General features: G+C 41.1%; 4 protein-coding genes across 4 annotated transcripts; 2 read left to right on the top strand and 2 right to left on the bottom strand.

Annotated features, from left to right (window-relative positions):
* Nucleotides 1-935: 935 nt before the first annotated feature.
* On the top strand, nt 936-1330 carry LOC306698680 (histone H2B 1.2-like; the record flags this gene model as incomplete). Its single annotated transcript, XM_079163112.1, has 1 exon — nt 936-1330. The coding sequence occupies one exon, from the start codon at nt 936-938 to the stop codon at nt 1314-1316; it is 381 nt and encodes a 126-aa protein (XP_079019238.1). The 3' UTR covers nt 1317-1330.
* A 2561-nt stretch (nt 1331-3891) lies between these two features.
* Nucleotides 3892-4203, top strand: LOC306699117 (histone H4; the record flags this gene model as incomplete). The annotated part of the gene is made up of 1 exon (XM_079163631.1): nt 3892-4203. One exon carries the CDS (start codon nt 3892-3894, stop codon nt 4201-4203), a length of 312 nt encoding a protein of 103 aa, XP_079019757.1.
* A 2132-nt stretch (nt 4204-6335) lies between these two features.
* On the bottom strand, nt 6336-6716 carry LOC306698561 (histone H2B 1.2-like; the record flags this gene model as incomplete). The annotated part of the gene is made up of 1 exon (XM_079162921.1): nt 6336-6716. The coding sequence occupies one exon, from the start codon at nt 6714-6716 to the stop codon at nt 6336-6338; it is 381 nt and encodes a 126-aa protein (XP_079019047.1).
* Nucleotides 6717-8112: 1396 nt separating this feature from the next.
* Nucleotides 8113-11723, bottom strand: LOC306699060 (histone H2A-like; the record flags this gene model as incomplete). Its single annotated transcript, XM_079163559.1, has 2 exons — nt 8113-8459; nt 11606-11723. The coding sequence occupies 2 exons, from the start codon at nt 11721-11723 to the stop codon at nt 8113-8115; spliced, it is 465 nt and encodes a 154-aa protein (XP_079019685.1).
* Between the last annotated feature and the right edge of the window lie 632 nt (nt 11724-12355).

Here is a 12355-nt window from a genome sequence, read left to right as displayed (position 1 = left end):
TTATAATCCATCCGTGGCAGGTTTCTCAGCCTGTCAGCGTTCTCTCTCTCCTGTGAAGCTTTGCAGCACATTTATCATGTTATGCAGCTCAATCTTGAACTTCCAGACAGATGAGTTGATGCAGCTGCTCACGTTTACTGTAAACTGGATTCATAACACAGACATTTGTTTCGTCTTGTGTTTCCACCTACAATCAGTCATACAGCTACAAATAAGTCCATTTACAGGCTGCATCACACAGAAAATAAAACATGAATACAAACTAGTTAGTGTGTCTGTCTGTCCTTACAAGTGGATGTGTTTTCGCTACTTTATTCTCCTCCTGTATGCATGTTTAGATTTGTTACTTTTTGATACTTAAGTATAGTGTGTAACTATATAAACAATGGGACATCCTTAAATTTATAATTTTTCCGTCTCGAATGAGTAACTTACTTCTGCTGAACCATGTCTATTTTGTGGGCCTTAACTAAACCATCAAACAGTGGTCTTTACTTAAGAAATAGTTTTAATGGAGGACTTTTACTTGCAGCTGAATATTTCTATGCTGTGGTATAGTAAACTCCGAACGTATCAACTTGTGAGGTTCTGATGTTAGTCTTGACTTCCTGTCTTCTTCAGTCAATAAAACACTTTTCACACCTCTGATCTACAGCAAATGAGTCTCACGGGAACGGTAACCTGTTCAGCGCATGCTCAGAGCCACACCAGGAGATAACCAATCCTGTGTAAGCAACAGCACAGTACTTTAGTCACTCAAACACGAGAGACATCTGCTCACAGAAACGTTTAGGTCTTTGGCGCATGCTCAGTCCCGCTCAGAAGACAGCCAATCCTGTGCAAGCAACAGCACAGTCCAATTTGCATCAAGTTGATATATATAGACCATCCTGTGCCTCTGGAAGTATCTTCCGACTTAGAAGAAATCTCGAATCATGCCTGACGCCACCGTCAACGTCAAAGCGCCCAAGAAGGGCTCCAAGAAAGCCGTCTCTAAGACCGCCACCAAGACCGGCAAGAAGAGGCGCAAGAGCAGGAAGGAGAGCTACGCCATCTACGTGTACAAGGTGATGAAGCAGGTCCATCCCGATACCGGCATCTCCTCCAAGGCCATGGGCATCATGAACTGCTTCGTGAGCGACATCTTTGAGCGCATCGCCGGTGAGGCCTCTCGTCTGGCTCACTACAACAAGCGCTCCACCATCACTTCCAGGGAGATCCAGACCGCTGTCCGCCTGCTGCTGCCCGGTGAGCTGGCGAAGCACGCGGTGTCTGAGGGAACCAAGGCCGTGACCAAGTACACCAGCTCCAAGTAAACACCCGATGGAGACCAACACCACAAAGGCTCTTTTAAGAGCCACACACTTCATCTGAAGACATTTCCTCTAAATACAGAAAGTGTTTGTTGGTAAACTCAGACAAAGTGACTAAATGGCTGCTGTTTTGTATAAAACTCAAAAGTATTTGTTAATGTAGTTGTATAATTATTTATATACATTAGTCATTTAGCAGACAAAGACAATTCAGGTTAGATCATATTTCTACACCTACGGGAGCAACTTTCGGGTGAAGTGTCTTGCTCAAGGACACATCGACATGCTGCTGGTGGAGCCAGATCGAACTGCAGATCCTCTGAATGAAGGTCGGCACTGCGACCCACTCAGCCACCGTAGTAAAGCACACTCATCCAGTGCATGTGTCCAATCTGTATTTTTATTTTGTTGTACTTGTTAAAGCATCTCTCAGGGCTCCTTGAATTGAGTAGAACTGGAAAACTAAAAGTCCTTGATGAGCTTAACATGTTTATATTGTAGAAAAAAAAAAAAAAAAAATATATATATATATATATATATATATATATATATATATATATATATATATATATATATATATATATATACACACACTACACATAGTTAATACTGCTCATAATGTATACATGTTTACCCCTTATTTCTATATTCATTCCATATTGTTTAGTATATTGGAATATATATATATATATATATATATATATATATGCCCTTTACTGTTTTGTGTCTCTGGTTGGATGCTAAACTGCATCAGTACCTGTAAATGTTGAATCTGTTCTGTGGTATTTTTCATGGCTTTTGAGACGAATTTGGCAAAACTTAAAAATAAACTATTCCAGTCTTTTGACAACTGATTGTCAGCTTATTTCATGGAAAATGAACTCCTTAATTAAACCTTTATTTATACAGTGCAAAATAGATTGGGACTAATTTTCCACAGAACACTCTGTAATCCTCAAATATATTATAATTATATATATTTAATACTATTTTTTAATCAACTCAGCATCCAGAGGAAGGACAGCAGCTCTCTGACACTAAGATCTTGTAGATAAAAGAGATGGAACATCTGATTCAGGGCCAATATATAGAGTGATGTCACTTTTTGGGTGTGAGCGCCATCTTTGGGACAACTTTCACTACTTCAGTTCTTCTTTCAGTCCATGAGGAGGAACCACAGAGAGATGACGTTACACATCTGACTGTTGGTGGAAACAAACATTAATTTAGATTCTGTCATGTATCAAACTAGCTGTAAGTAAACACCTGATATAGACCGACAACACGAAGGCTCTTTTAAGAGCCACACACTTCATCTGACGAAGAAATCCTGTTGTGTTTAAACTTTAATCCGTTGTTGTGTGCCCTATTCACTGTTTGGGTCCAGTAGCAGATACTGACCTGCACTACATCTGTGTCATTAGTGTGTACATCCTGGTTTCTTATTATTTCGTCAAATTGCAAATGTAACCAATAAGGAAAACTCCAAAGAATCACAAATGTGGCCCTTCAATCACTTAAACTGCAGTAAATCCTCAAGGACCTGTATAGCTACCAGCAGAGTGTTATAAACGGCTTTGATGAGGTCTCCAAGCTCTTTGAGTGGAATAATAAAAAGAAAGGTCTCATTGGGGGAAAAAAACAATTAAACTGGTTCTAGAAACAAAGTGAGAAGAGATCTGTTTGAGAAATGGGAGAACATCAGTAACAAAGTGACCAAAACCTTTTTATCAATTGTGTTTCAACCACCCCTAAAAAAATGATCATGTTTAAGTTATTCATGCATTCATGTTATTCAGGGAACAAATCGTGAAGTCACAAAACTAATGTAAAAAAAGGACATCTGGAGTCTTTCATCTCAACTGTCTATAAATATTCAGTTTTATCAAATGCACTGAGCAGAGTTTACACTTTGACAGATGTAAATGGAAACACTGTAGTTGAGTTAAAAATAAAATACCATGTACATCATTTTGGTGATTTTACAACTAAATACAAATATCTGAACTGAACTGGCTCTGCCACTAAAGAGATTTACACAATAATAAATAAAAATACAAATGGTGGCATATAAACTTGTATCCGAGGCAGAGGGCCCCAGATCACTAAAATCATGAACGACAAAATCATATCTTACAACCTTTGTGATACAGTGTGGCTGATCTTACAATTAGATGATGACAGCGGCCTGGACAAATATATTTTACTGTGTGGCATCAGATTTAAGGGAGAAAAAAGCACTTAGAAACTAGTACAACAGACAGAATACTAAAGTACTGTCTGTCAACATGTCTACATTGAGTCACATCAGGATGGTCCTTGATATTGTACTTTGGTTAATTTGTTAAGTACATTATTGAGTACCAACGTGTCACTCTTGCTTGTAGGAGACATGGTGTCACTGATTTAGGCTTTTGTTCAGCAGGTGGCGCTGATGCAGCAAAGAGATAATTATCAACTGTAATTTAAATCCGAAGAAGACTAAAAGCTCTGTCTTCTATCACGTCCTCAGTCAGGATTTAAATATCAGTGAACCATCAGAATTCTTCATCTTGTTGTTAGACTTCAACCAGTGAAAATGAGCGGAAGAGGAAAAGGAGGAAAAGGACTCGGCAAAGGAGGCGCTAAGCGTCACCGTAAAGTGCTCCGTGATAACATCCAGGGAATCACCAAGCCCGCTATCCGCCGTCTGGCTCGCCGCGGTGGAGTGAAGCGTATCTCCGGTCTGATCTACGAGGAGACCCGCGGTGTGTTGAAGGTCTTCCTGGAGAACGTGATCCGTGATGCCGTTACTTACACCGAGCACGCCAAGAGGAAGACTGTAACCGCCATGGATGTGGTGTATGCTCTGAAGAGACAGGGACGCACTCTGTACGGCTTCGGCGGTTAAACTCTAATCACACGTTGATTATAAACAAAAGGTCCTTTTAAGGGCCACACACTTCCTCAATTAAAGAGCTGGTATCCTGGAGAAATCAAATTGTTGGCGACAAGGCTGGACATGTATATTTCTCCAATTAATGAAGTTATCCTCCATGTCAACCCTTTGACGTAATATTTCTAAAATTTGCTCTGAGGTGTGGTGAGTTTGTGAAGTGTTAATATTTCTAATTGATTGTATAGTCTAATGAATGAACATTTTCTTTCCGGCTTTAGTCACTTTTGCACTATATTCAAAAATAAAAAACCTCTTGAACAAGTATATCATCTTTACAGAAGTCTGTTGAACATGGTTTAACCAAAAGATCTGATAAATATTTAAAACTTTTCCGACGTGAATTTGTTCATATGAAGTTGCATGTATTGTGCAAATACTACTTTTTATATTTTCAAACTTCACAAGTTCTTTTAAGAGTTCACCCTCAGAACTAGGTTTAGATAAAGTACTTGAATACATGTGTTTAGTTATATTCCACCCATAGGTTAATTAAATACAGCAGTTTCCTATAAAGTCCTATTTTCTGAGTCACTTTTATTAACCTGCGGTTATCGTATCGCAGTAATATTATTCAGGATTTTGTTTTCCATTTTGTTCATTAGGGATATCTCTGTGAAACACTGGTTAATTTGTTAAAATACTTGCTGTGATTCAGCTATGATGCATGAATTAAACTGCAGTGAGGAAACAGCTGTGTCCACAACGTGTGGAGCGTGAACAAGGTGTTCATTAGTTTTGGTATAAGCTTTATTAATTTATAACGGGTTTACAGTTTAAAAATACATAGACATAATACACAAAAACAGAGACACAAGAAAGTGCTGCAAATGCCACGGGAAGGTCTGGTTTTTATCACTAGTTTTCCTCCTGAGGTCTGTGAATGCGTTTTGTTACCATGTTGCTGTTCATATACCATCGACCATCTAGTTTTCCCAAAGTTTAAAACGTGATGCTGAAGATGAGATGGAAAGGTTCTTGTTGTTAAACAGGCATCTTCTCATCGAACAGAGCAAACGTAACAATTATATTCAACATGTAAAACTAGGCCGAGGCCGTGAAGCATGGACCAGACCTCTTGAGCTCTGGAACCGTCCATGAGTAGATGTTTGTGATTCGTCCTCATCACAATGAATCATGGGACATTTCTTTGTTGTGACATAACTGCATGAAACAGTCGCTCTTACAGCGAGTCTGTTGACAGATGAGCCGGTGGACATCTCTGATGCTCTGAGAGGTTTTTATCTTTTAATATTTTAATTACTTAAATACACCATATTTATTAAATACCTCTTGATTCAAAAGATAGATGGATCATTCCAGTCGATACGTAGGTGTTGATAGTTGTTTAGTAAAATCACGGTATAATAACTTTTATTCAGGGCCTTGTCTCAGTTTCCCGTTTCTCTTCCTCCACATGGAGATGGCAGCAGAGACATTTTTAATAAAGGCGACATGTAATCTGACGCAGAGCTCCAGGGCCCCTAACCCTCCACTTTTATGCATCAGTTGTCTTTTGGTCACTTCTCTGGTTGTGTCCCAGGTAAGTTCACACACTGTTTATTTAACTGGATGATCATTTTGTTGGATGGAGGAAAAATGTAAGATAAAAAGAGTAGTTTAGATAAAATTAAAGCCTTGACTATAACTAGTTATATTGTTATACTTGTTTTCCCAATTTCTACTACTTTTTCTGTTCCAAAATATTAAACCAAGTATTTTTATTTCTGGTTTAACGTTATTACATTTAAGTCGTTCATCTCCGATCCAAACTCCTGTTTTGTTATGATTTAATTTAGCACCAGATGAGTTCGTACAGTTTCCAATTTTAGAAATTGAATGATACTTTGCTCTTGTTGAAAACAGTGCAGTTTATATAGTTGGTGTGTGCTAGTGCTTGTTGGAACGTTGCACCATTACAGTAATATCTATATTCAACATTAAAGGAAATTCCTTAAGTCTGCCAAATTAGTACCAAAGTGTGGTTAAATTAACTTCATTAAACCGTAATGACACCAGGAACTCATCTTCAGATGAAGTGTGTGGCTCTTAAAAGAGCCTTTGTGTTGTTGGTCTCCATCAGGTGTTTACTTGGAGCTGGTGTACTTGGTCACGGCCTTGGTTCCCTCAGACACCGCGTGCTTCGCCAGCTCACCGGGCAGCAGCAGGCGGACAGCGGTCTGGATCTCCCTGGAAGTGATGGTGGAGCGCTTGTTGTAGTGAGCCAGACGAGAGGCCTCACCGGCGATGCGCTCAAAGATGTCGCTCACGAAGCAGTTCATGATGCCCATGGCCTTGGAGGAGATGCCGGTATCGGGATGGACCTGCTTCATCACCTTGTACACGTAGATGGCGTAGCTCTCCTTCCTGCTCTTGCGCCTCTTCTTGCCGGTCTTGGTGGCGGTCTTAGAGACGGCTTTCTTGGAGCCCTTCTTGGGCGCTTTGATGTTGACAGTGGCGTCAGGCATGATTCTTGATTTCTTCTGAGTCGGAAGATACTTCCAGAGGCACAGGATGGTCTATATATATCAACTTGATGCAAATTGCACTGTGCTGTTGCTTGCACAGGATTGGATGCCTTCTGAGCGGGACTGAGCATGCGCCAAAGACCTAAACGTTTCTGTGAGCAGATGTCTCTAGTGTTTGAGTGACTAAATTACTGTCGGTGATACAAAGTCATAAAACATACAGGTTTACATCAATCTAGAGGGAACAAATAGGGGAACAGTGATTTATTGTCTGACAGGAACAGTAAGTAAGGCAAAAACAGTTGCAGCTTATTATAATAGTGTAATTATGAGACATGAAAACTATAAAATATAATTGCTTGTAACAAATTAGTCATTTAATCAGCAAAAACTATAATTGGATATGTGTATATGTAAAGTTTTGTCTTTGGCCAAAGCAATATTTTTTATTTAAATCAAGTAAAAATTTGCAAAGCAATATTTTGATTTAGATCAAGTCAAAATTTTAGCTTTCAACCAAATTGAAAATATAACTTGATAAAAACTAAAAGAATTACATGTAAGAAATTAGAATAATTTTTTTAAGTTAGTCCAAAGTATCATTTTTGTCAGTGTACTTCTCCCAGACCTCTCTTATGGCTGCAAGTTTGTCTGTCACACGCCTTGCAGGTCTTGACTCGTGATTATTAAATCGTATCGTCACATCATTGCACGGAAAATCGCCCTTCCACTCTCTGCATCCCAAAGAGATGCAGCCTCGCCTCGGGACCGATACACACACACCTGCTAATGTTAGCAGCTCGATGTAGGCACGCAGGTCAATCATCTTGGTCATCCATCCTTTTCCAGTTGTCTGGGGTTACTGTCATCTGCAGCACCCTTATAGCCTCTGACTGCATTCCCCCATTAGTAAACAATGCTTTCAAGAAATGTTTATTCTCTCTGATCTTGTTTGTATTTTGTCTGTGAACTTCAGCCAGGTGTGGGGTCGTGGAGGGGAGATGCTGCATATTCGCGAGAAAGTTTTCATTTTCCCTGAGTTCAATCAGTAGCACACGTAATCTCAATGTCTTGTGTGTATGTGTGTGTGTGTGTTGTTGTGGTGTGTTTTTTTCTGTAGTATAAAAATGATTTTATAACTGCCGGGTCAAAAATTACCCCTAAGACAAGACCCTGTTGGTATACAGCTTTTATGGAAATATGAACAAAAGCAATGTTGAACTTGTTCTCATGTTGGGGTCATTCTAGGAAAAGTAATTGAATTTCAAGTTGAAAAAAGATCATTAAGGGGGTTTCCTATGCTGTTAAACATAGTGGCGACCCCTAAGATGACACAAGGGTTAAAAGAGCCTTTGAGGTTCTGGTTCTGGTTCCAGCAGTCAGAGAGGCTCCAGGTTTACTTGGCGGCCTTCTCGGGCAGCAGAACAGCCTGAATGTTGGGCAGCACGCCGCCCTGAGCGATGGTCACTCCGCCCAGCAGTTTGTTGAGCTCCTCGTCGTTGCGGACAGCCAGCTGCGGGTGACGGGGGATGATACAAGTCTTCTTGTTGTCGCGGGCAGCGTTTACTGCCAACTCCAGGATCTCAGCGGTCAGGTACTCCAGCATAGCCGGCAGGTAGACGGGGGCGCCGGCACCGACACGATGCGCATAGTTTCCTTTGCGCAGCAGCCTGTGAACACGACCGACTCGGAACTGAAGTCCAGCACGAGAGGAGCGAGTCTTGGCCTTAGCTCTGACTTTTCCTTTAACATTTATTTACTTCTGCAGAAGACAAAATTCAACCCATTAACTGCCTTCTGATCTTTTTCTGCACCCTCAGCAATAAGTCAAATGACTGTGTGATTTAATTAATTTTAATTTAGAAACATTCTTTTGACATTACAGTATGTAGGCTACTAAGCTCAGAATGCACATTACTAGAAAAGGGATATTAAAATTACCAGGAAAACATCCACCCTAAATCATAAAAACACATTTCCTCAAAACAATTTAGGAGGAAAAACAGGGAGGGTGGGTACAGTGAAAAGGTGCGTAGGACTGGGTGACTCAACAGTGACAACAGAAATTATAACATTACACAAAGGAAAACACATACTTGCAGAAGTCAATGCATAAACACATTAATTGCCTTCTGCAATTCTGTATGAACATGCAAAATAACTTCATACAAGAAGATATTTACGTCAGCAAAACTTTTATTTCAATGGTAAAAACAACACTAGCTGGGTAACTCAGGATGCCTCAGTGTTCTACGACTGAGAAGGTCTTTCGTTCCAGCAGCTGTCCGATTTTTTAATGAACACCTTTAGAGGTTTCTATCTTTCTGATGTCAATCATGTTTTATACGGCATTGTCTGGTATTATTTATTCTTTGTAATGTGTCTTTGTCTGTTGTGTACTGTGTCGTCTGTATGAGTCTTTGGGTGGCAAAATGAGTTTCCCCACTGGGGATTAATAAAGTGTTTCTAATTCTAATTCTAATAACGTTATATTAACAGAACGCAACGTGTCTTAAATGATACACCTTTCCAATAAATCACCACCGTAACGAGGTTTAGGGCCGTGTGTGACCTGTGACCAGGAACAACCCGAAAAATATACATTGAGCCGCCCTATGGGCCCACCGCTCGGAGGGGGGATTGGGTAAAAGGGCTAAAGGGGATTGTTTCTTGTGTGAGTTTTCATGTGTGCCTTTAGAGTTGTTTTGTACTTAAATCCTTTATCACAAACTGAGCAGCTGAAAGGTTTCTCTCCTGTGTGGATTCTCATGTGTAACTTTAAATTTGAACCGCAGTTAAAAGATTTCTTGCAAACAGAGCAGCTGAAAGGTTTCTCTCCTGTGTGGATTCTCATGTGTAACTTTAAAGTTGAACCGCAGTTAAAAGATTTCTTGCAAACAGAGCAGCTGAAAGGTTTCTCTCCTGTGTGGATTCTCATGTGTAACTTTAAAGTTGAACACTGGCTAAACGATTTCTCACAAACTGAGCAGCTGAAAGGTTTCTCTCCTGTGTGGATTCTCATGTGTAACTTTAAATTTGAACCGCAGTTAAAAGATTTCTTGCAAACAGAGCAGCTGAAAGGTTTCTCTCCTGTGTGGATTCTCATGTGTGTCTTTAAAGTTGAACCGCAGTTAAAAGATTTCTTGCAAACAGAGCAGCTGAAAGGTTTCTCTCCTGTGTGGATTCTCATGTGTTTCTTTAAAGTTGAACCGCAGTTAAAAGATTTCTTGCAAACAGAGCAGCTGAAAGGTTTCTCTCCTGTGTGGATTCTCATGTGTGTCTTTACATTTGAACCGCAGCTAAAAGATTTCTTGCAAACAGAGCAGCTGAAAGGTTTCTCTCCTGTGTGGATTCTCATGTGTCTCTTCAGAGTTCCTCTGGCGCTAAATGTTTTCTCACACTCGGAGCATCTAAAACATTTCTTACCAGCACTAAATCTAGAATCACTGACATGGACTTCATCAGCATCTGTTTCCATCTGTTCAGTTTGTCTTTGATGAAGCTGTGAGGACTGAGCTTCCTCTTCATCATCTTCACTCTTCACAGGAGTGAATGAGAACTTGACATCAGCCTCCTCCAGCCCTTGAAGCTGCTCTCCCTCCTGACTGGTGCAGAGTTCCTCCTGGTCCTCTTTAATGTGTGGGGGCTCTGGGTCCTCCTGGTCCTCTTTAATGTGTGGGGGCTCTGGGTCCTCCTGCTCCTCTTTAATGTGTGGGGGCTCTGGGTCCTCCTGCTCCTCTTTAATGTGTGGGGGCTCTGGGTCCTCCTGCTCCTCTTTAATGTGTGGGGGCTCTGGGTCCTCCTGGTCCTCTTTAATGTGTGGGGGCTCTGGGTCCTCCTGCTCCTCTTTAATGTGTGGGGGCTCTGGGTCCTCCTGGTCCTCTTTAATGTGTGGGGGCTCTGGGTCCTCCTGCTCCTCTTTAATGTGTGGGGGCTCTGGGTCCTCCTGCTCCTCTTTAATGTGTGGGGGCTCTGGGTCCTCCTGGTCTTCTTTAATGTGTGGGGGCTCTGGGTCCTCCTGGTCTTCTTTAATGTGTGGGGGCTCTGGGTCCTCCTGGTCCTCTTTAATGTGTGGGGGCTCTGGGTCCTCCTGCTCCTCTTTAATGTGTGGGGGCTCTGGGTCCTCCTGCTCCTCTTTAATGTGTGGGGGCTCTGGGTCCTCCTGGTCCAGACTGGAGCTCCACTCCTGCTGCTCAGGGGGAACCTCTTCTTTAACCACCAACAGCTGGACGTCTGCTCTGTGTAACCGAAGCTGAGGGTTTAAAACAGCGTCCAGTAGTTTCCGTTGTCGCTCGTTCTCCTCTTTTACAGCAGAGAGTTCCTCCTCGTGCTCTGCTATCGTTCTTTCAAACAGACCAAATATCTCTTCCGCAGCCGCAGTTAGTCGCTGGTTGACTAAATATCTCAGCATTTGGACTTTAGACATTTTCACTAAACCACTGAAAACCTCCGGGTTTTTCTCTGCCACTCACCGTTAGATGCTTTTAGAAAATAAATGTTGACCAACAACCGAAACCCTCTGTTATATGTCCGCGGAGCGCGTGGGACGGTTCCTGACAAACAGCCCAAGCAGAAAGGAGGCTTTCTGCAGAAGAACAGAGGGCGGACCACTCTTCTTCTTCTTCTTCTTTAAATTTGATTGGCGGATCGCAACCAACTTGAATAGGTGCATACCGCCACCTACTGTACCGGAGTGTGCCGATTCAGGGTAAAAGTTTCATCCCTGTTCTATCTGAAAAATAAAATAAAACATAACATAACATAACATAACATAACATGTACATGTAAATAACTAAATAATTAAACATAATCTACACCTACTAACAACTAAATCCTACGGTCTAATCCCATTTCATTAAGAAATCGCAATAGAGCCCTATAGCACTCACGCCATTCTTCGTCCACTGCAAGAACTTCCTCCAAACTCCACCTCCGTCCCAACGTACACAGGATAACATGCTCCACGTCTTCAGTATCATTACAGATAGTGTACTTATCTGAGTCCATTTTTGCCATTAAATACAGAGTTGAGTTAAGTCCTGTATGTCCGAATCTTAACCTTGATAATATGACCTCCTCTCTTCTATATTTCCCTTTGTATGTCTTACTATTTATGGATTTCTGAATGTTATAATAATGTCTTCCTTTGTTGTCGTTGTCCCACTTCTTCTGCCATAAATCCCGTACTGCCTCTTTTATTGATGACTTAGCTTCCCCCTTTCCAAAAGGAATATTCAACATCTCCTCTTCTTTTAGTTTTAGAGCTCTCTTTGCAATCATATCTGCTCTCTTATTGCCCTCCACACCTACATGAGCAGGAAACCAGCAAAATTGCACATTTATTCCCAGTCTTTGAAGTCTCAACATTATCAGAGATATTTCCATCACTAAATCCTCTCTTATTGATTGTTTTGACTTTAGGCTGTTTAATAAAGCTGCAGCAGAATCTGAACAGATGACGACTCTCTCAGGCCTGACCTCTTCTACCCATTGCAGTCCCAAGATTATTGCTATAATTTCAGCTGTAAAGACAGACAGTCTGTCATTAATTTGTTTGCTTATTGTCACACTAAATTCTGGTATGGATACCCCTGATCCTACGTGTTCATTCCCGTTGTCTTTAGATCCATCTGTATAAA

The sequence above is a fragment of the Pholis gunnellus genome, assembly GCF_910591455.1.
Source record: "Pholis gunnellus genome assembly, chromosome: 7".
NCBI classification, from domain to species: domain Eukaryota; kingdom Metazoa; phylum Chordata; class Actinopteri; order Perciformes; family Pholidae; genus Pholis; species Pholis gunnellus.
Note: the sequence above shows the minus strand (reverse complement) of the source record. Positions and strands in the feature narration are given on the sequence as shown.